The sequence below is a fragment of the Hyperolius riggenbachi genome, chromosome 2 (assembly GCF_040937935.1).
Source record: "Hyperolius riggenbachi isolate aHypRig1 chromosome 2, aHypRig1.pri, whole genome shotgun sequence".
NCBI lineage: Eukaryota > Metazoa > Chordata > Amphibia > Anura > Hyperoliidae > Hyperolius > Hyperolius riggenbachi.
In genome coordinates this window covers 439,148,625-439,169,982 of record NC_090647.1, presented here as the reverse complement: position 1 = coordinate 439,169,982, position 21,358 = coordinate 439,148,625, and the positions used below count along the sequence as shown (strand labels likewise).

The 21,358-nt window shown below is 43.3% G+C and overlaps 1 protein-coding gene across 4 annotated transcripts in view; it reads left to right on the top strand.

Moving 5' to 3' along the window:
- The window catches only part of ADGRG2 (adhesion G protein-coupled receptor G2), a 234,306-nt gene that overhangs the window by 180,385 nt on the left and 32,563 nt on the right, over positions 1-21,358 (top strand). For all 4 annotated transcript variants that reach the window (XM_068269980.1, XM_068269981.1, XM_068269979.1 and 1 more), the window contains 3 exons: positions 2,710-2,813; positions 5,069-5,108; positions 10,774-11,282. In XM_068269980.1, coding sequence (XP_068126081.1) covers positions 2,710-2,813; positions 5,069-5,108; positions 10,774-11,282 — 653 coding nt within the window. The remainder of the gene's footprint in view (positions 1-2,709; positions 2,814-5,068; positions 5,109-10,773; positions 11,283-21,358) is intronic.

The window sequence follows — 21,358 nt, the reverse complement described above, 5'->3', positions numbered from 1 at the left end:
ACAGGCCCATGATAATCCATAAGACAGAGGATTATTGGATCAGTAGCAGTTGGGAAGTCAATAAGATTAATACTATATACAGTATAGTGGGTGGAGGCCGGCCTTTATTCAAGGGCAATTACAAGGAAGGTTCAGGTATGTGGTTGTCTTCCTGGGGCACCAACATCGAGGACACATAGAGAACTGTACTTATGTGCATGACTGCAGATACCGTATATACTCGCATACAAGCCGAATTTTTGACCCCCAAAAAGGGGGTCAAAAGTTGGGGGGTCAGCTTGTATGCGAGTCTTCCCTGGTGGTATAGTGGTTAGTGGTGGGTGTTCCGCGCCCCGCTCCCCCCGCGACCGCCGCTGCTATTACCTGCAGGCAGCGGCCGCTTCCTAATCCGCGTTCCTCTTCTTAAACTTTTCAGCGTGTATCACAGCAGCGCGCCCGGCGCTGCTGCTGTGACGATGCAGGGGCAGGAAAGAGCGGTTCCCTTGGTAACGGCGATACTGATCGCCGTTATAGGGAGCCGCGCTCTTTCCTGCACTCTGCATCGTCACAGCAGCAGCGCCGGGCGCGCTGCTGTGATACACGCTGAAAAGTTTAAGAAGAGGAACGCGGATTAGGAAGCGGCCGCTGCCTGCAGGTAATAGCAGCGGCGGGGGGGGGGGGGAGCCGGGGGAGTACTACCTACCTATGCTGGGCACTATACTGGCTAAACTGGGCACTATACTGGCTAAACTGGGCACTAAACTAGCTAAACTGGGCACTATACTGGCTAAACTGGGCACTATACTGGCTAAACTGGGCACTATATTAGCTAAACTGGGCACTATACTGGCTAAACTGGGCACTAAACTAGCTAAACTGGGCACTATACTGGCTAAACTGGGCACTATACTAGCTAAACTGGGCACTATACTGGCTAAACTGGGCACTATACTGGCTAAACTGGTCACTATATTGGCTAAACTGGGCACTTTACTAGCTAAACTGGGCACTATACTGGCTAAACTGGGCACTAAACTAGCTAAACTGGGCACTATACTGGCTAAACTGGGCACTATATTGGCTAAACTGGGCACTATACTGGCTAAACTGGGCACTATACTGGCTAAACTGGGCACTATACTGTCTAAACTGGGCACTATATTGGCTAAACTGGGCACTATACTAGCTAAACTGGGCACTATACTAGCTAAACTGGGCACTATACTGGCTAAACTGGGCACTATACTGGCTAAACTGGGCACTATACTAGCTAAACTGGGCACTATACTAGCTAAACTGGGCACTAAACTGGGCACTATACTGGCTAAACTGGGCACTATACTAACTAAACTGGTCACTATACTGGCTAAACTGGGCACTATACTAGCTAAACTGAGGCACTACCTACCCATACTGGGCGCTATACTGGCTATACTGGGCACTATACTGGCTATACTGGGCACTTTACTAGCTATACTGGGCACTATACTAGCTATACTGGACACTACCTACCTATACTGGGCACTATACTAGCTATACTGGGACACACTGTGGGGCTGCACCAATCCAGCATTTCCTACCCCCGGCTTATATGGGGGTCAATCATTTTCCCCAGTTTTTTCAGGGAAAAGTTGGGGGGTCGGCTTATATGCGGGTCGGCTTATATGCGAGTATATACGGTAGTCTTTATGTATCATATACCATTGTAACAAACATTGCCTTACAAAAGTATTGATTCCCCTTGGTTTTTGTCTTGTTTTGTCTAGTCTCGTTTTCATTTCAGGTTTTTAACAACCTGGAATTAAAGTTAAGTTTTGGAGCTTAGCACGTTTTAATTTACACATCATTGCCCTTATTCAATTCACTTTTTTTCCTAAGCTTTTTCCTAGGTGATATTTCACACTTTATCAATAAAATGCCTTTTATGCCACCAGCAAGCAAGTAAATTGAATAAGGGCTCATGTGTATTATTTTGAGAGTAAAAAATGTGTGTTTTTATTGTGACCCAAACAATAATTAAAATAAAAACTCAGAAAACTATATTTTGGCAAATTCCTTGCTTTGCCTATTGCGGAGTGAAACATCGTCTTCTACCCCTTACTTCCAAACCCTGCCTGGCCCTCACTGGCCATGCATAAGGATGGTTTGAGTTTTTACTGAATATTTCAAATTAAACCAGGATCTAATAAATATATGTTCACATACTACTCTGCCTGTAGCCATAACTCCTCAACCCTTCTAATTGAATTTAGATTTGAATGGGATCTAATGAACCTGTCTTTACTAGGCTTGTAATGTTGGCATGGACCATTCTTTTTCTTATAATCCATTTAATCGTGCCCAGTAGCATAATCAAAATTTGGGATTTTGATTTTTTTTTTAAACCCAAGCCTGATCTATACTTTTCTATAATGTTTCCTCTAAACAGTTGGGAATGCTTCTTGTTCTTTATGTTGCTTGCTAAGTGGAGTTGCAAAGTCAGTCCTTTCAGACAAGATCTGTTTATGCGGGTATTGTGGCAGATCATGCAATTCTTTGATTACACACAGGTGGTCGCTAATTATGTAACTCCAGAAGTTAATTGGTTGGACTAGATTTTTAGGGGTTTCATAGCAAAAGGGTTGAATATACAGTATATGTTCTCAGAACTTTTCTGTTTTTATTTGTTTATAAATGATATATGTTCTAATTTTACAATTGATTCTGTTTTCTGATTTCTTTATTTTCTAGTCCAGAAAAATGCAAGATTTTGGTCAATGTCAGTGTCAATGACATATGTTTTGTATGGAGCGTGCAAAATGCAAGCTTATATGTACAAGCTATTCATTACATTGGTAAGCAGCCTTTTCTTTCTGAAAACTGTTTAATACTGCATACCTTTATAGCATATTTATGGATTTTCACAAACATCAGAAACCAAAGAAAAATAATATATATCTAAAAAAATATAATTATGGGCTTCTGGTCAAACTGACACAATGGGCTGTTGTATATGCACAGGATGAGTTGGCCTGAGTTACTTGTGGTTTCATGCTAATACACTATTTTAGCATAGGGCTTACTACTGGTTATTTTACCTCACTTCAACTTTAAAGGAAACCTGTAATGCCATAAAAAAGAAAGAGTTTCACTTACCTGGGGCTTCTGCTAGCCCCTTGCAGCCGCTCTGTGCCATCATCTTAACTCACCGATCCTCCAGTCCCCCGTTGCGGTTAAGTTTCATTTTCGCTGTTTTGTAATTTAGTCAACATCCATTGCGCCTGCGCAGTCCTGGCTGCGTACATCCGCACTCCTATCACTGGGAGCGTTCTGCGCAGGGTGCAAACAAAGACGCCTGCAGCCAGGGCTGTGCAGGCGTAGTGGCCAACGACAGAGGAAAGTGAAAGTGAGCCGCAGCGGGGGACCAGAGGATCGTTTTGCCCTGGCGCGGGCACAGGACGTCTGCAGGGGGCCAGTAGAAGCCCCAGGTAAGTGAAACACTTTCTTTTTTATGGCATTACAGATATCCTTTAATTCACCCTTGATTAATTAGTGATTAATGAACACAATATTTACCTTCTCTGTAAGTCGGTGTTGTAAGGGTCAGCTCTGCTCATTAAAGGGGAACTTCAGCCTAAACAAATATACTGTCAGTAAGCTACATTAGTTCTGTTAATTAAAATAGATAGGTAATATAATCTCTTACCCACCCTGTTTTAAAAGAACAGGCAAATGTTTGTGATTCCATGAGGACAGCCATCTTTTTCATGGGAGCAGCCATCGTTTTGGTTGAGAGGAGGTGACAGGGAGCATGAGATACAGTTTCAGCTGTCCTGTGTCCTTCCTTATTCACCCTCCCAGCTGCGCACGCTAGGCTTAAAATCTCAAATTCAAAATGTAAAAAATTTGCACCAAAACAGCAGAACGAGAACAACAACATTAGAAATCATCAGGGCATCAGGGGAAAATGCCAGGCAGTTTTCTTCTGTGCAGCTTAAAATGAGGCTTGGGTAAGAAAAACAAAGTTCTGATGCTGTGAAACTGTTGAAGAAATACCAAGCCTTTTCAGTGCTGCTGAGTAGATTTTTAGTCTGGAGGTTCACTTTAACTGATGCAGTTGCCTGAGCCTGCTAGCTTGGTTAATCAGAGGAGCAACATCTTTCCCAGGTGCTGAATGTGGTAAGTTCCAAGGAAAGCAGAAATAACAGCCTGGGGAGGTCCTTGCTGAGCTATAAACTCACCCTAGCAGTTAGGGATGCCTTGCAATGGCAAAGCCCCATCCCCTGACAAAGCACCATGTGCACATTGTAACTGTCCACTCATACCCTGGCCTACTAAGGTGCCCCAGTAATCACCCCTCATTGCTCAAACAAGCACACCTACCCCAGCTAAAGTGTACAGGGAATACTCCTAAGACTTCTTATGCGTTTGTCAGTGTTCAGAAAATAATCAATACAAATTGTAAAATTTCATTGTTTTCTTCAATTTGATAGAAGTGTTAATGCACTCCCATCTTGATCCTTATATGTTGGCAGAAGTCTTCTTTCATCCCACTTGAAGTATTTTGCCAACTTGTTTGCAACCCTTCCTACGCCCTCTCCAGTATGTTTATAAAAGTCCTTTGTACCCCTCATCAACTTACCCTGCCTGAAATATTAAACCATTTTACACTGCGCTTTTATATAACCCTTTAAGAGTTAAATGTTTTTAGTTTTATTTACAAACCTGGCTGGATCAGATGATCTGTGGTCACAGGGAAAGGCAAGTTGGTATCTTCTCCCAGCTACTCCCCTACTAATTCATGTGTGGGTGATGATGGGATGGGGAAGTAGTCGTGACAAAAAAACTGTACAGTAAACATGTAATGTCATCTCTACAGTGAATTGTGCTACAGAATCCAGCCAGCCAGGTATTTTCAATATGCTTGTTGCAGAACATACAGGCATGGATGTTTGGACTGAACAAAGGCATTAACACATTTACTAATGTTCAAAGAAATGCTGAGTGACTTTATGGCTAGAGTCCAGAAAGCTTTTTTGACTTTTTTTTCCAGATCAGCTACACATTGTTCTGCTGTAAAATATTGATTGTATTTATTTTTCACTTTTAGAGTATTGCTGCTGCCGTGATGGATGTTTAATGAACCCATGGTATGTCTCAGAAATCCTCCAGTAACTGCATTCAGTGGGAAAAGACATCATCTAAATATATATATATATATATATATGATTTTAATGGGGTGTTAAAAGTATTGCATAAACATTATATTACCATTGCAGCTTTGAATATGTAACAATGTACTCACTTTAGTGCTCAGATTTCAATTATTTATGATCACCAACAGATGTGAGCAAACTAAAAATCTCTTCTTTGCATATTCACTGGGCCCTACTTACACGGAACTGCCAGAATTTCTTTCCTATTGGCTTTTCCTGCTTTTTCTAGTTAAATGGAGTTTCACCATGTTTGTACATTACTTCCCTTCCTCCCAAATGATACCAACCATCAAGAGAAGACATAAAAATATACATAACCCCCTCTAAAAGCACCAGTGTGATATTTATGCCTTTAATACTAAAAACCATTTATCAGCCTATTGTAGTGTAGAGTTACTACTTCTTAGCCTGTATCACCTCCTTCGGAAACACTGGAGCCAATGATACTTTTAAAAAAATATCAATTTCTTGGAGCCTTTGTCCAGTGCTGAAAGGCAACCCAACTGTTCTTAAAGGAAACAAGAGACCATATAAACTAAAAGTTTTTAACATACCTGGGGCTTCCTCCAGCCCCATGCGCACAGATCGCTCCCACGCCGCTCCCAACTTCAGCCAGTAGCAACCAGTCTGCGCAGAAGTGCGCCTTCAGCACATCTTTCCAGTGGCTGCCGTAACCCTCCGGCAGCTGCGCAAGAGAAGTCGCCGGAGAGATACGTAGATGGCGCACTTCTCTTGTGCAGACTGGCCATGACTGGCTGAAGTTAAGGGACCCGGTACGGCGATACAGAAGACTGAGGACAGCGGCATGGGAGCGATCCGTACACATGGGACTGGTGGAAGCCCCAGATATGTAAAAAAACTTTTAGTTCATATCGTCTCTGGTGCACTTTAAAGCAAACCTGAAGTGAAACTAAACTTATGAGATGATTAATTGTACATGTTTTACTAAAGGTAAATTAAACATATTTCTCTCATATTTCTCATATTTGTATGCTCACTTTAAGTGCTTTATTTTAAGAATTAATTCTAAACAGGAGCTTTGAAAATGTGCGTTGCTGAGCAGAAAAATAAACAGAAGTAATGACCCTAATATTACTATAGATAACATGTATAGATAAATATTATTATTATTATTATTATTTATTAGATTTATATAGCGCCAACATATTACGCAGCGCTGCAGAGAATTTGTAGAGGAAAGAGAAATTGTATAGTTTCCATAAAAGTATTTGATCGTGATTTTAAATACTATAGTCAGGTGCTGAGGTTAAAGGTTTTCAGTTCTTGTAGGACTCTTCATCATCATCAGATCAGAGGATCCTACTAGACTAGTGATTTGCAAACTTGGCTCTCCAGCTGTTAAGGAACTACAAGTCCCACAATACATTGCGGGAGTCTGACAGCCACAGTCATGATTCATAAAGGCAAATGCATTGTGGGACTTGTAGTTCCTTAACAACTGGAGAGCCAAGTTTGCAGATGACTGTACTAGAGCAAAGTGATGTTTCACAGGCATGCCGTAGCATTCTTCTCTGTTATTTTGTACCTGTAGGTTCATGTTTTTGCCATATCTGTGATGTTTTTCCAGCATAACAGCCTTTTAAGAAGATACAGTAGGCCAGATGATATTTCTAAATGCCCACCACCTATGAATAAACTTCCAAAGTTCTCAAAATAGGCAGACTAAATCCCTCACCTTTATTCGTTAAGGATACTCAGGGGAATTTCCACTTTCATTATAAAATCACCATACGCTTAGATCAGAGCTACACTAGTCTCTTTGGCTTCAATTCATCAAGCATTACCGCATTCGGTAATGCTAAAAACAGCTGAGTTAACGGAGCACTTAAGAAAATGTTAATTCATCAAAGCTGTTACCGAATGAGAAGCTGAAATCACAGAGCAATGAGATAAATTACCGACTTGTGCTCAACACATGTCAGCAAATGTCAGTAAATGTTAATTCATCAAGGTTACCACATTCGCTAGCACATTCGGTGTTTATCTCCAGCTCTCCCCTGTCGTTACAGGCTTCGAAAGCCTTCTGTGTGAATGTTTTCCTGATTAACAGGAGCAGGCAGCCAATAGAAACAGCCCCTGTTCTCCTGTAAGTGCTGCTGATAGGTCACACAGGCTTCTCCACACAAGCTTCCAGACCTCCCAGGCAGTGAGCAGAGATAACGGGACAAAAGATATCCCCAGATGTCCTTCGGTGGTTTAACCCTTTGAGTCCCTGTTTGAATATACAAAGATGCATGTGGTGAAATCACCAAGCATGGCATTTGTAAAGTCTCCAGGAAGTTTATCTACGTTGTGGCAAATAAGTAAAATGTTAAGAAACACTGATGGACAGATTCAGAGCAGCAGAGGCAGTATAAGTAACAGTAAATATAACACACGTTTACATGTAAAGGGATGTCTGGATGCCTTCTATTGTTATCAGCTTGTAACAACACAGAGACATTCCAAGCTGCTCTGCACCACTCTGCCGTTATCTAACAGCCTTTGATGAACTGAAGCCCAGCCTTTGATGAACTGAAGCCGTAGTACTTCGGTAACTTAACGAACCTCTACCACACATGGGAAAATATTGATGAATTAGCACAGTGAAGTGTAAAATACCGAATGCGGTATTTTAAGGACTGGGATTTTGTTATCGAACACTCTTTGATGAATTGAAGCCTTTGTAATTTAGTGCTACTAAAAAGATATTTTTGTTTCAGTATGCAGTTAGCCTAACATCCTAAGCTCAAACTGCACTTCTTTGTAATCATGGCAACTGTGTTTTGTTTGGAGTTACTATTGCCAAGAGAATGTGCAGAAACTCCCACCTTGCTGCCAGTATAATGAGCTGCACAGAGGAGCAGCCATCGTTGTTAATTTTAATGCCTTGTCAAACCAACTGATTGGCAGTAAACTCTGATGCTCCTATCTGTCATTGATTGCTGGAAACACTGTTGAATACCAAAGTTTTATAGGCAAGTAAAAATAATGTGGGCTGTTAACCCTTCTAATTTATAGATCTAAACTGAATGGATGCATTTTTTTTTTAACAAAAATGAAATGTTCTAAGACCATTGTTTAATGTACTTGGGAGAATATTTTCATAATAATGGCTCATGTTTATGTTGTTTACCGTCAGCTGGTCTGGCCTACACACTGGATATCTCTGCTACGGCCTTGGAAGTCACAGCACAATGTTCTACTGAACATCAGAACTGTAATTCCTCCAAATGTCTTTATTTCTCGCTAAGAGAAATTCTCCATAAAGAGATACTCTGCAGAGCAAACCCTTTTACTAAAACCAGTTATGTAAAGTGATGGAGGCCTCCAAATTCAAGCATATCATACTTAAATTCTAACAATAACCTTGCTTCATAAATAAACATCATCTTCATACATATCCATGGCCTTTTCCTTTAAACACTAACATCCCTGCCAAATGCAAAGCTAGAGATAATTTAGAAAGTAATCAGTCTTGCAGTATTCTGAGGGTTAGAAGTACACAAGGGCAAGAAGGAGGCTAGTTAAAGACACCTTCTTGGCCATAAGAGCAGGGCCGGATTTAGGCCAAGGCCTTCTAGGCCATGGCCTAGGGCACCACAGGAGCAAGGGTACCAAAGCAGCAGGCTAAACTGGTGCAGCATTTGCAAGCTTGCAAATGCTGCAATGCAGGGAGATCAGGCAAGCGCATGACTGTGGTACTCTGCTGCCAGCCGCCTGTGCAGCAGCCACCTTGCTCTCTGTGCACGTTTCCATTGTGGCTGGCGGCTATGGACTTAGACAGCATTGTAGATGAAAATGAAGAGGAAGCTTCTGCACTGGAGAAGAGATGAGAAATAAGTGACACTGATGGCTGCTGCTGTGTGGAGGCGAGCTGGCTACCTAGACTGAAAGGGGGTGGGAAAAGGAGGGATTAAGGGAGTCATCTAGCTAGTGCTACGTATACCAGAGGGAAAGGGGCAGGGTCATCTCGCTACCTAAACTGAAGGGGGCGGCTGGTGACAGTGGCCTTAGGCCTTAGGCAGAGTACAAATCCAGCCCTGCATAGAAGACCAGGCTTTGAATCCAGGCTCGAGCCAGTACCTATTTAGTAAGGAATCCTCGACAAGACTCTATAATGTTCCAGCATGGTCTACTGAGCAGCACACTTGGTGACTGTAGCTCTCAAGTGCTTTGAGGCCCACAGGACAAAATTGCTATACAAGTATTAACATAACATAGCAAGCCTTAAAGTGGTCTGAAACTCTGACATAATATTCAACAAAAATGTGTTTTCCTACTTTTTATTATCCACTAGCTGATAGCCTGGTGTTGCCCGGGTATATATTTGGCTGGTGTTGGCTCCGCCCACTTTTTCTAATCCTAACACACAATTACTCAATGACCTAGCTTGTGAGCTTTGCGGTTTTTGGCATCAATAATTTGCATTGAAATGAAACAAATCTGATTGGCTGTGGCTCCACCCCCTTTTCTGGAGTTGAGCCCCAGTCATCCAGTGAACAACTGTACCAGGTTTGAGGCTTGTGCCATTAACAGTGCAAAAATGGCAGCAATTAAATATTCCACTTGAAAATCAATAGGTGAATTTTGACTATTTTTTGTAGGCTCTACCCACTTTTCTGAATATTAATCCCAGTCACCCAGGGACCAACTGTGCAAAGTTTGCGAACCCTACCATAAACAGTGTAAGAATGGCTGCAGTTTACATTTTCCCAGTGAAATTTGTATTTGTCTTCGCCCACTTTTTGGTTATGTGGATAAAAAGTATCCTATATGTTATTCCAGGTAATGTACTACGTGTGTGCCAAATTTCATTCAAATCCGTTCAGCCATTGTTGCGTGATTGAGTAACAAACATCCAAACTTTCGCATTTATAATATTAATTAGATACAGTTATCATATTTGCTTTTGTGCACAAGTAATATTGTCCATTTACAAATAACAAGTTCCCAAAGTACAGTTTATATGCTCTGAAAGCTGCCATTGCATTTTATTAAAGCTTCTTTTTATTATATATTAAAATCTTTTAGTGAACTGTGTGCATGCTTGAAGCAGAGAAAGCTTTAAAGAGACCTGTTTTCAGTTGTTACACAAAATGTAGCCACTGAATAATGCAAACAAAAGATATCGTTATCTCCACTTCGGATCGGATCCTAAGCTGAGTGCAGCTGAGTGCTGTATTTAACTGTTTGAATGCTGTTCTGCTACAATTTTTTTGTGATAGTAGCTTTAAAGCTGTAAGGAATCTTTTAGAGCAAAGAAGAAATGCTGAGTTTCAGACCACTAATATTTACATATATCATTCATAATATGTATAATTCATATAATTATATAATATAATTCATAACAAACATGAAAAACAACTCGATGTAGATCATAGCAAGAACCAGCTATGGGGCAGTACACTTGTGCCAGCCATTGAAATGTCATAAGGCTTGGCTTAAAAGGATGTTTTTACTTGTTTTACCACTTAAAGAGTGCCAAAAGCACATGGTGGAAACATTTTAATGGGAAGTAATCTGCCAATGTAATATTTTTGTTGTTCATGTGTGTTTATTGCAATAACTCAAATTTTCTCCCTTTGTCTTATTTCAGCATTAAAAATGGAAATTTGACATGTAGTTCAGGAAATGGATCAAGTTCAGGGAGTAGTTCAAGTGGAGGTAGCAGCGGTACGACTACTGCAGGAATTCAAACTGCAAGCAACAGCAACACCTTTTCCACCAACGCGAAGACCACAGTCAGTGCATCTAATACAACCTCTAGTAATAAAGCCACTACAGCTATTACCATTCCATCTTCTGTAACTAATATTAATGGAGCAAACTCCACTGTATGGAACACTGGATCCATTTCAACAACTAATATTAGATCAAATACAACAGTGGGTGCTGGAACTACTGTAATCACTAACTCTAAGACGAGTGTCAGTAGTGGAACATTTACATCCATTAACAGGACTTCGACCACAACAGTAATCAGTGGGCCTACTACATCTGTCAGTAGTTGGTCTCATACTTCATACAAAGTGACTGATCACACCAATACAACATCTACTGAATTCAGTACTTCAGCCAACACCACAACACAATCGAGTGCTGCAGGTAAACACTGATATCTTTTATTAAGAACTCTCAAGAGTTGTAAGAGGTAATTAAGTAAAATTATCACATTACTGTAATAATCACATATCACATTTATCATTACTTGTAGGGCCATTTTCCATTTGCGGAGTGATGCGAGTGCGGCTACCTAGCCGCATCTCATCACTTCCGCTGCTGTCCGCGACACTTCCGCATTGGGAGATTCTCGGATCGCTCCGCATGCAATGCACGGAATGGAAACTGTTCCATTGCCATGCATTGGGATCAGATCACCCGTGGTGTGATGCGGCTATGTAGCCGCATCGCATACAGTGGCTTGCAAAAGTATTCGGCCCCCTTGAAGTTTTCCACATTTTGTCACATTACTGCCACAAACATGAATCAATTGTATTGGAATTCCACATGAAAGACCAATACAAAGTGGTGTACATGTGAGAACTGGAACGAAAATCATACATGATTTCAAATATTTTTTTACAAATAAATAACTGCAAAGTGGGGTGTGTGTAATTATTCGGCCCCCTGAGTCAATACTTTATAGAACCACCTTACAGCTGCCAGTATTTTAGGGTGTGTCTCTACCAGCTTTTCACATCTAGAGACTGAAATCCTTGCCCATTCTTCTTTGCAAAACAGCTCCAGCTTAGTCAGATTAGATGGACAGCGTTTGTGAACAGCAGTTTTCAGATCTTGCCACAGATTCTCGATTGGATTTAGATCTGGACTTTGACTGGGCCATTCTAACAAATGGATATGTTTTGTTTTAAACCATTCCATTGTTGCCCTGGCTTTATGTTTAGGGTCATTGTCCTGCTAGAAGTTGAACCTTCGCCCCAGTCTCAAGTCTTTTGCAGTTTCCAAGAGGTTTTCTTCCAAGTTTGCCCTGTATTTGGCTCCATCCATCTTCCCATCAACTCTGACCAGCTTCCCTGTCCCTGCTGAAGAGAAGCACCCCCAGACCATGATTCTGCCACCACCATATTTGACAGTGGGGATGGTGTGTTCAGATTGATGTACAGTGTTAGTTTTCCGCCACACATAGCGTTTTGCATTTTGGCCAAAAAGTTCCATTTTGGTCTCATCTGACCAGAGCACCTTCTTCCACATGTTTGCTGTGTCCCCCACATGGCTTGTGGCAAACTGCAAATGGGACTTCTTATGCTTTTCTGTTAACAGCCTTGGTGTCCTGAGGAGGCGTGACTACATGCGAAACAGCTGTTGACACAGGCGTTCTGTAACCTGTTGCTTCTATCTACCGTGCTTGAATAAACTACCTCTGCATTGGAGTGCCGGAGTCCGCTTCTTTTTATTTCAGATTTCTGTTAACAGTGGCTTTCTTCTTGCCACTCTTCCATAAAGGCCAACTTTGTGCAGTGCATGACTAATAGTTGTCCTATGGACAGATTCCCCCACCTGAGCTGTAGATCTCTGCAGCTCGTCCAGAGTCGCCATGGGCCTCTTGACTGCATTTCTGATCAGTGCTCTCCTTGTTCGGCCTGTGAGTTTAGGTGGACAGCCTTGTCTTGGTAGGTTTACAGTTGTGCCATACTCCTTCCATTTCTGAATTATCGCTTGAGCAGTGCTCCGTGGGATGTTCAAGGCTTTGGAAATCTTTGTGTAGCCTAAGCCTGCTTTAAATTTCTCAATAACTTGATCCCTGACCTGTCTTGTGTGTTCTTTGGACTTCATGGTGTTGTTGCTCCCAATATTCTCTTAGACAACCTCTGAGGCCATCACAGAGCAGCTGTATTTGTACTGACATTAGATTACACATAGGTGCACTCTATTTAGTCATTAGCACTTATCAGGCAATGTCTGTGGGCAACTGACTGCACTCAGATCAAAGGGGGCCGAATAATTACGCACACCCCACTTTGCAGTTATTTATTTGTAAAAAATGTTTGGAATCATGTATGATTTTCGTTCCACTTCTCATGTGTACACCACTTTGTGTTGGTCTTTCATGTGGAATTCCAATTAAATTGATTCATATTTGTGGCAGTAATGTGACAAAATGTGGAAAACTTCAAGGGGGCCGAATACTTTTGCAAGCCACTGTATATATATTGGAAAAGGGCCCTAAGGGGCATACGTTACTTGAAAAGACTTGTGAAGGAATGTGCATGATCTTGTGGGCCATTCTGCTGGAGCTGTTTCGACTGTTTTTAAAGGAGAGAAACAAAACTTTTCAGGGTTGTAATTCTGCTGGCTCATTAGCTCTGCCTTACTATTAGTGATGATTGTCAGTGGCGGACATACGGCCGTGCAGCCGCACGAGGGCCCCTGAAGTTCCGTTTTCTTCAGGGGCCCATTAAGTATTTATTTTTTTTTATATTTTTTTTTTTATTATTTTATTCCCCGGGGGGCCCCCCGACTCCTATCCTCCCTCCCTCCCTCACCTCGGGGGGCCCCCCTCCCGATATGCGCGGCAGAAGAGCGAGCGAGCGGCAAATGCAGGAAGTCTTCAGGGCTCTCCAGGCATCCGCTAGAGGCCCAGCCGCTTGGTCTCCAATATGTCTCCAGTTGGAGACATATTGGAGACTCAGCGGCTGGGCCTCTAGCGGATGCCTGGAGAGCCCTGAAGACTTCCTGCATTTGCCGCTCGCTCTCCCGCCGCGCATATCGGGAGGGGGCCCCCCGAGGTGAGGAAGGGAGGGAGGGAGGGAGGATAGGAGTCGGGCCCCCCACCCGGATAGCTACCCACCCGGCTACCTAACCACCTACCCACCCGGCTACCTACCTACCTACCCACCCACCAGGCTTCCTACCTACCCACCCGACTACCTAACCACCCACCAGGCTTCCTACCTACCTACCCACCTGGCTACCTACCCACCCACCAGGCTTCCTACCTAACCACCCACCCAACTACCTAACCACCCACCCGGCTACCTACCCACCCGGCTACCTACCCACCCACCAGGCTTCCTACCTAACCACCCACCCAACTACCTAACCACCCACCCGGCTACCTACCCACCTACCCACCCGGCTACCTACCCACCCGGCTACCTACCTACCTACCCACCCGGCTACCTACCTAACCACCCACCCGGCTACCTACCTACCTAACCACCCACCCGGCTACCTACCTAACCACCCACCCGGCTACCTACCGGGCTAGTTACCAACCCACCCACCAGGCTACCTACCCACCCACCCGGCTACCCACCCACCCACCAGGCTACCTACCTACCCACCCGGCTACCTACCTAACCACCCACCTGGGTACCTACCTAACCACCCACCTAGCTACCTACCTAACCACCCACCCGGCTACCTACCGGGCTTGTTACCAACCCACCCACCAGGCTACCTACCCACCCACCAGGCTACCTACCTACCCACCCACCAGGCTACCTACCCACCCACCAGGCTACCTACCTAACCACCCACCCGGCTACCTACCGGGCTAGTTACCAACCCACCCACCAGGCTACCTACCCACCCACCCGGCTACCCACGCACCCACCAGGCTACCTACCTAACCACCCACCCAGCTACCTACCTAACCACCCACCCGGCTACCTACCTAACCACCCACCCGGCTACCTACCGGGCTAGTTACCAACCCACCCACCAGGCTACCTACCTACCCACCCACCAGGCTACCTACCTAACCACCCACCGGCTACCTACCGGGCTAGTTACCAACCCACCAGGCTACCTACCTACCCACCCACCCACCAGGCTACCTACCTACCCACCCACCGGGCTACCTATCTACCTACCTACCGGGCTAGTTACCCACCCACCAGGCTACCAACCCACCCACCCACCAGGCTACCTATCCACCAACCCACCAGGCTACCTACCCACCAGGCTACCTACCCACCCACCCACCAGGCTACCAACCCACCCACCCACTCACCCACCCACTAGGCTACCTATCCACCCAACCACCCATGGGAGCTGCGCGCCGGATGGAGGCTGGGACAGGAGGTCTGCTGCTGCAGGTGAGTAAATGTTTTTGTTTTATTTATATTAGCAGGTGTATGTTCTGGGCAGGTCTGCCACATGATTGCATGTATTTTCTTCGCAAATCTGCCGACATGATTGCATGTATTTTCTGGGCATATCTGCCGACATGATTGCACGTATTTTCTGGGCATATCTGCCGACTTGTTTGCACGTATTTTCTGGGCATATCTGCCGACTTGATTGCATGTATTTTCTGGGCATATCTGCCGACTTGTTTGCACGTATTTTCTGGGCATATCTGCCGACTTGATTGCACGTATTTTCTGGGCATATCTGCCGACTTGATTGCACGTATTTTCTGGGCATATCTGCCGACTTGATTGCACGTATTTTCTGGGCATATCTGCCGACATGATTGCACGTATTTTCTGGGCATATCTGCCGACATGATTGCACGTATTTTCTAGGCATATATGTGTATTTTCTTGAAAAAACCTGCACAATTATGTGAATTTTCTGGGGAAAGAGTCACCAAAACTTGGGCCCACTGTCTTTGCGTTGCACTTTTCAAGGGAACCTGAGGTGAGAATAATATTGAGGCTGCCATATTTCTCTCCTTTTAAGCAATACCAGTTGACTGGCTGCCGTGCTGGTCCTCTGCCTCTTATTCTTTCAACCATAGACCCTGAACAAGCATGCAGCAGGTCAGGGGTTTCTGACAATATTGTCAGAACTGAGAAGATTAGCTGCATGCTTGTTGTTGGTGTAATTCAGTTTATTACTGCAGCCAAATAGATCAGCAGGGCCGCCAGGCAACTAGTATTGTTTAAAAGGAAATAAACGGGAGTTCGCTTTAAGTTACAGTTAGCTCCGCCCTCATCTGGTCATTGCCACGCCCATTTTTTGCCGCGGCGCTACGCGGCGCAGGTTCTATCCACTATTTTTTGCCGCGGCACGCTTAGCGCGCCGCAGGTTGTAGCCATGCCCATAAGGTCATAGGGGGCCCACAATTACAATTTTGCACAGGGGCCCACTGCTGGCTGTGTGATTGTAATGTGCTAAATATGAGTAATTTCGCATACATTCTCGCAATTATGGGCATAATTATGATTTGGAAATTGAATTGATTTTATTTAAGTCATTCTTTAATTCATTCTTTAGCGGTTAATAGCAAAGTCCCCATACATGCTGTAATCACCAAAATTGCTACCTATGTTAGGAGGAATAGTGTGAACAAGTTAAAGAAATAATTTTTCAAAAAGACCTTGTTGATCTTTTTTTCCTTTCCATTTTTAAAATCAATCTTCTTAAAAACTACAAGGTCTTTTTAAAAAATTGTGCTCATTGCTACTTACCATCTTGCAGGTGTGATATTAAATGAACAATATCACATCTGCAAGCCCAAGCCTGGTCTGTTTCTCTCGTATAAATTTAGGCACACACTTAACTTGTAAATTATTATTATCTCCCTAACATTGATCATCTACCACTCTGTCACATTGGCCCATATGCAATTAACTTTTTCTCCTGAGTTTTCTCCTAGTTGATCTTTTCACAACTTGTAAATAAAATGCCCTTCAACCACCCTGGCGTTCTATTAAGAGCGCCAGGGTGTATGCGCAGCAGTATTTTTTTTAATTTTCCCTATCATGTAGCTAGCCTAGCGCTAGCTATATGATGCCCCCCCCTCCCTGCGCTATCCCTCCCACCCCTTCGATCGCTGCCGGCGCACTCGCCCATAAGAAAATCCCGTTCTGAACGGGATTCCCTTTAGGGCTTTCCCCGTCGCCATGGTGACGATCGTGATGACGTCATCGATGTTAACCTACCGCTAAGAAGGTTAAACCACCAGCAAACAAGAAAATACTCAAAATAATTTTCATTGTATCTTTTCGCCTACTTTTTGGTATTTTTTTTTAACCAGTTCCAGATTTCTGCTACGTATATATACGCCCCTGTGTTTACCTCTAGCAGATCAGGGGCGTATATATACGCACTGTTTACTCACCGCCGCCAATCGTGATTCCAGCGTCGTTTCCGCCGCATCCCCGTTCTTCTGTGATCAGGGCATGAGAATAATCCATTCTCAGCCCTGATCCCCGTGCCGATATGAATGGGAGAGAAAGCATCTCTCATTCATAACCACAAGGAAACTGTTACAAACAGTTTCGTTCCTATCTGCTGTAAGTAGCAGACAGTGAGCTAAGTGTAGTGCCATCTTGTGGCCAAAAAGTAAAATACATCCATATACACCCCAATATACCATAATACACTCTTACCTTTAGACATTTATTTAAATATTTACTATTGTTAAACCCCTTCTACCCCTAACCCATAGTTACCAAAATAAAACTTGTAAATAAAAAATAAAAAAAATTACAACATAAAAAAAACCTACATAAATAGTTACCTTAGGGACTTTTTAAATATGTATGTTATGTCGATATATTAATGTTGCTTTTGTAAATAAAAACCTATAATTATGTTTATAGTATAAAAAAAAAACACTAAACTGAAAAAATACACCTTTGTTTTAAAATAAAATATTATCGCCATACATTGTACTAGGGACACAATTTAAGTGTTGTAATAAACGGGACATATGGGCAAAAAAAATGTGACTGTTTTACCTACAATAGCACTTTTTTTTAAACTACAATGGCTGAAAACTAAGAAATTATAAATTTTTGCAATTTTTCTCTTCTTCCTCCCTGTAAAATGCATATATAATAAAATAATTCTTAGCAAAAAGTATTGCCCAAAGAAAGCCTAGTTTGTCCCGCAAAAAATAATATATAGACCGTTTCAGTGTGTTAAGTAGTCATAAAGTTATTGGCGAATGAATGGGAGGTGCATTATGTGAAAATTGCTCTGGTCTTGAAGTGGTAAAAACATGTGGTAGGGAACTGGTTAAATTGCAAAGTTTTACAAAGTTATTTTTAAGAGAAGATGAAAAATGACAGCAAGGTCCATAGATATTTTGGACAGAAACAACTTTTTTTTTCTAATTTTGGTTCTGTACATTACCACAATGAATTTTAAATGAAACGACTCAAATGCAGTTACTTTCAGCTTTAAAGGAAACCCAAGGTGAGAGAAGTATGGAGGCTGCCATATTTATTTCCTTTTAAACAATACCAGTTGCCTGGCAGTCCTCCTGATCATGTGTCTCTAATAATAGTACTCTGACTCAGGGTTCCCTGGATTAGCCATATGCTTGTTCCAGGGTTTTGACTGGTATTGTTTACAAGGAAATAAACATGGCAGCTTCCATAACCCTCTCACCTTGTGTTCCCATTAATTCAGTGGGGTAAACCAAACGATTGCATAAAAATGTGAGGCAACTAAAGCATTTTTTAACACAATCCCTTCATTTCAGGAGCTCAAAAGTAATTGGACAATTGGGAAACAAGGTCTAGATGCAAAGAGGTTAAAGGGAACCAGAGAGGATGAAATATACATACCTGGGGCTTCCTCCAGCCCCATATGCACAGATCGCTCCCACGCTGCCCTCCTCCGCTGCCAGGATCCGCCACCACCGGGTCCCGTCATTGCCGGAAGTCGATTCTCCGCATCACAGAGTGCTCTCTCCATACAGATACGCATGAGGCTGCCTACTGCGCAGCCGCATGCATACAGGTATGGAGGGAGCCCCTGTGATGCGGACAATTGGCCGCGTCAGCCGGAAGTGACAAGACGGTTACCGGCGGATCCAGGAAGCGGAGGACGGCGGCGTGGGATCGGTTCAGGCTTATGGGGCTGGAAGAAGCCCCAGGTATGTATAAGTTCTTTTCCTTTTTTTCACCCCCCAGTCCTCTCTGGTTCCCTTTAAGGGGCCATAACTGTCTGTTAAAAGAAAATGAGCCCTCCCAGTCGATGCTGGAAACATAATGTCAATCAAGCATAGACTGCGAAAAGCCATTCTCTCTGAACTCTATAGGGATGGGGTGGAGCAGTTTAGGAGTGGCATGAGAATGAAGCTTCATAGCTTTAAAATGCAATGAGCAGTTCAAAACCTAAGACTGTGACATGGAGAAGGATATTAACTCAGATCACCATACAGCAAGGTGATAAATGATCAATATCAGGTACATATCAGTCGTTAACCACATCCTAAAGTAAACATGAACTGAAAATAAACTTATGAGATAGCAAACAATATGTGTAGTAGTTATAGTAAATAGAACATTTCTGCAGCCTCACAGTCTTATTTTCGGTTTAAGAGCTGCAATTGTAACATGAAGTGTAAACACCAACCACGACAGTGTGAAATACAAGTAGACTCATTCAGCTGCCAGGGGAGGGAATTTAATTACCATTTAACTTTCAATAAAAAGTACATCAGTCTATTTCTAACGCAGTGGTGCACCTAGGGAATTTGACCCCTGGTGCTGATTATTTACAGACATCCGCCCCTGCCCCCCCCCCCCCCCCCCCCCAAAAAAAAAACACCTAACCAAATTTTTTGATCGGAGGATTGAGGGGTTGGGGCGCAGAGTGTGTCGCTGCAAATTTGGGGGTTTTTTTTAGGGAAAAGGAGTCATCAGGATGTGGATGGAGCTAACCATTATGAAACTCTGTACTCTATACAGTGCTGCAGAAGATGTCAGTGCTATATAAATACACAATAATAATATGGTAAGACATTAGACTATGACTATGGTATGATTAGATTGTGAGTTCCTCTGAGGACAGTCAGAAAAGGGTGACAAATGCAATAGGGGGATGTATTGGGGGGGGGGGGGGATAAAGAGGTAGAGGCACAAGACAAAGGGAGAGGAGAAATGGCAGGAAGACCTCTCACCAGAGCAGCAGACATTACCAGTGCTGTTTGGCAGGGACATGCTGTTAAAAGAAGCCACCAAAATCTGAAAAGAGGAAAGGGTCATGGGGAAGACAACAAGGTGGGAGAGGGAGCTGGGAAAAGAGATAAGGTTACCTGCAATCAAGCTAATCTAAATAGCCTGGAGCTTGCTTCTCTGCTCACTACAGAAGTCATCTGTTGGCACCTGTATCACTGGCTTCTGCAACAGCAGTCTGCCCTGCATTATTGATTAATTACTCTGATGTTTGGTGCGCCACTGTTCTAACGGAACTAAATACAGATATCCACTGGGCATTAAATAGATCAAGTTAAAGTGAGTTGTTAAAGGGTTGTGGACAGACCCCAAAGATCCCATATCACAAATCCTTTGCACACTCAGAGCTGTAGCAGTAGCCATACTGGCCAAACTAGCCCCTATGGAACTCTGAGAGCAGAGCTCTGTGTTCATTAACCCTTGTGGTGCTTAGTACCCTTTAACCCGTGTCAGCTGCTCTGGTGTTAATGATATTAACAAAATATGCACTAGAGGGGCAACAATGAGGCAATAACTAAACAGGAATGGTTAAACAGGTTGAGAGCACTGACATTTTCCCCTCATCTTTTCACTAATTTTGTATTTGGCTATGGTCAGTGTCAATACTGGTAACATGAAGCAATACCTGGATATAGCAATACCCTACAGAGGTTACACAGTTAGTCCAACTCCTCCAGGATGGCACTTCAATACATGCCATTGCCAGAAGGTTTGCTGTGTCCCGACTCCCTAACAGTACAGTTCCAAGAGCATGGAGGCGCTCCATGTCAGCAGGACTAGTATCTGCTCCCTTGGTCAAGGAGTATCAAGATGGCTATCAGAAGTCCTACAAAATGACCTCCAGCAGACCAGCAATGTCAAAGTTGACCAAACGATCAAAAGCAAAAAAAAAACAAAAAAACAAAAAAACTTCATAAAGGGCCCTGCACTCATTCCCCGTCCACACAGGATCAATAAATACTGTATATTCTGGCGTATAAGACTACTTTTTAACCCCTGAAAATGATCTGAAAAGTCGGGGGTCGTCTTATACGCCGGTTGTCATTGATGCCAGGTGATACTCCCTATCCTGTTACTGACTCTCAGATCTCGCTGCTGAGGACTGTAGTGAAGCGGCGCAGGCGCACATGTGCGAGATCTGTGGGGCAGATAAGGAGGTAAATAGGGTACAAGGGTGGTCCAGAAGGGTGAAAGAGGCGCATTTTATGGGCACAGCACGATCTATTCTTCCATACCGCTCTGATTAACGGGTAGACAAGGAGAGCTCAGCTGACCAATCCACTTAGGGAAAGGGAG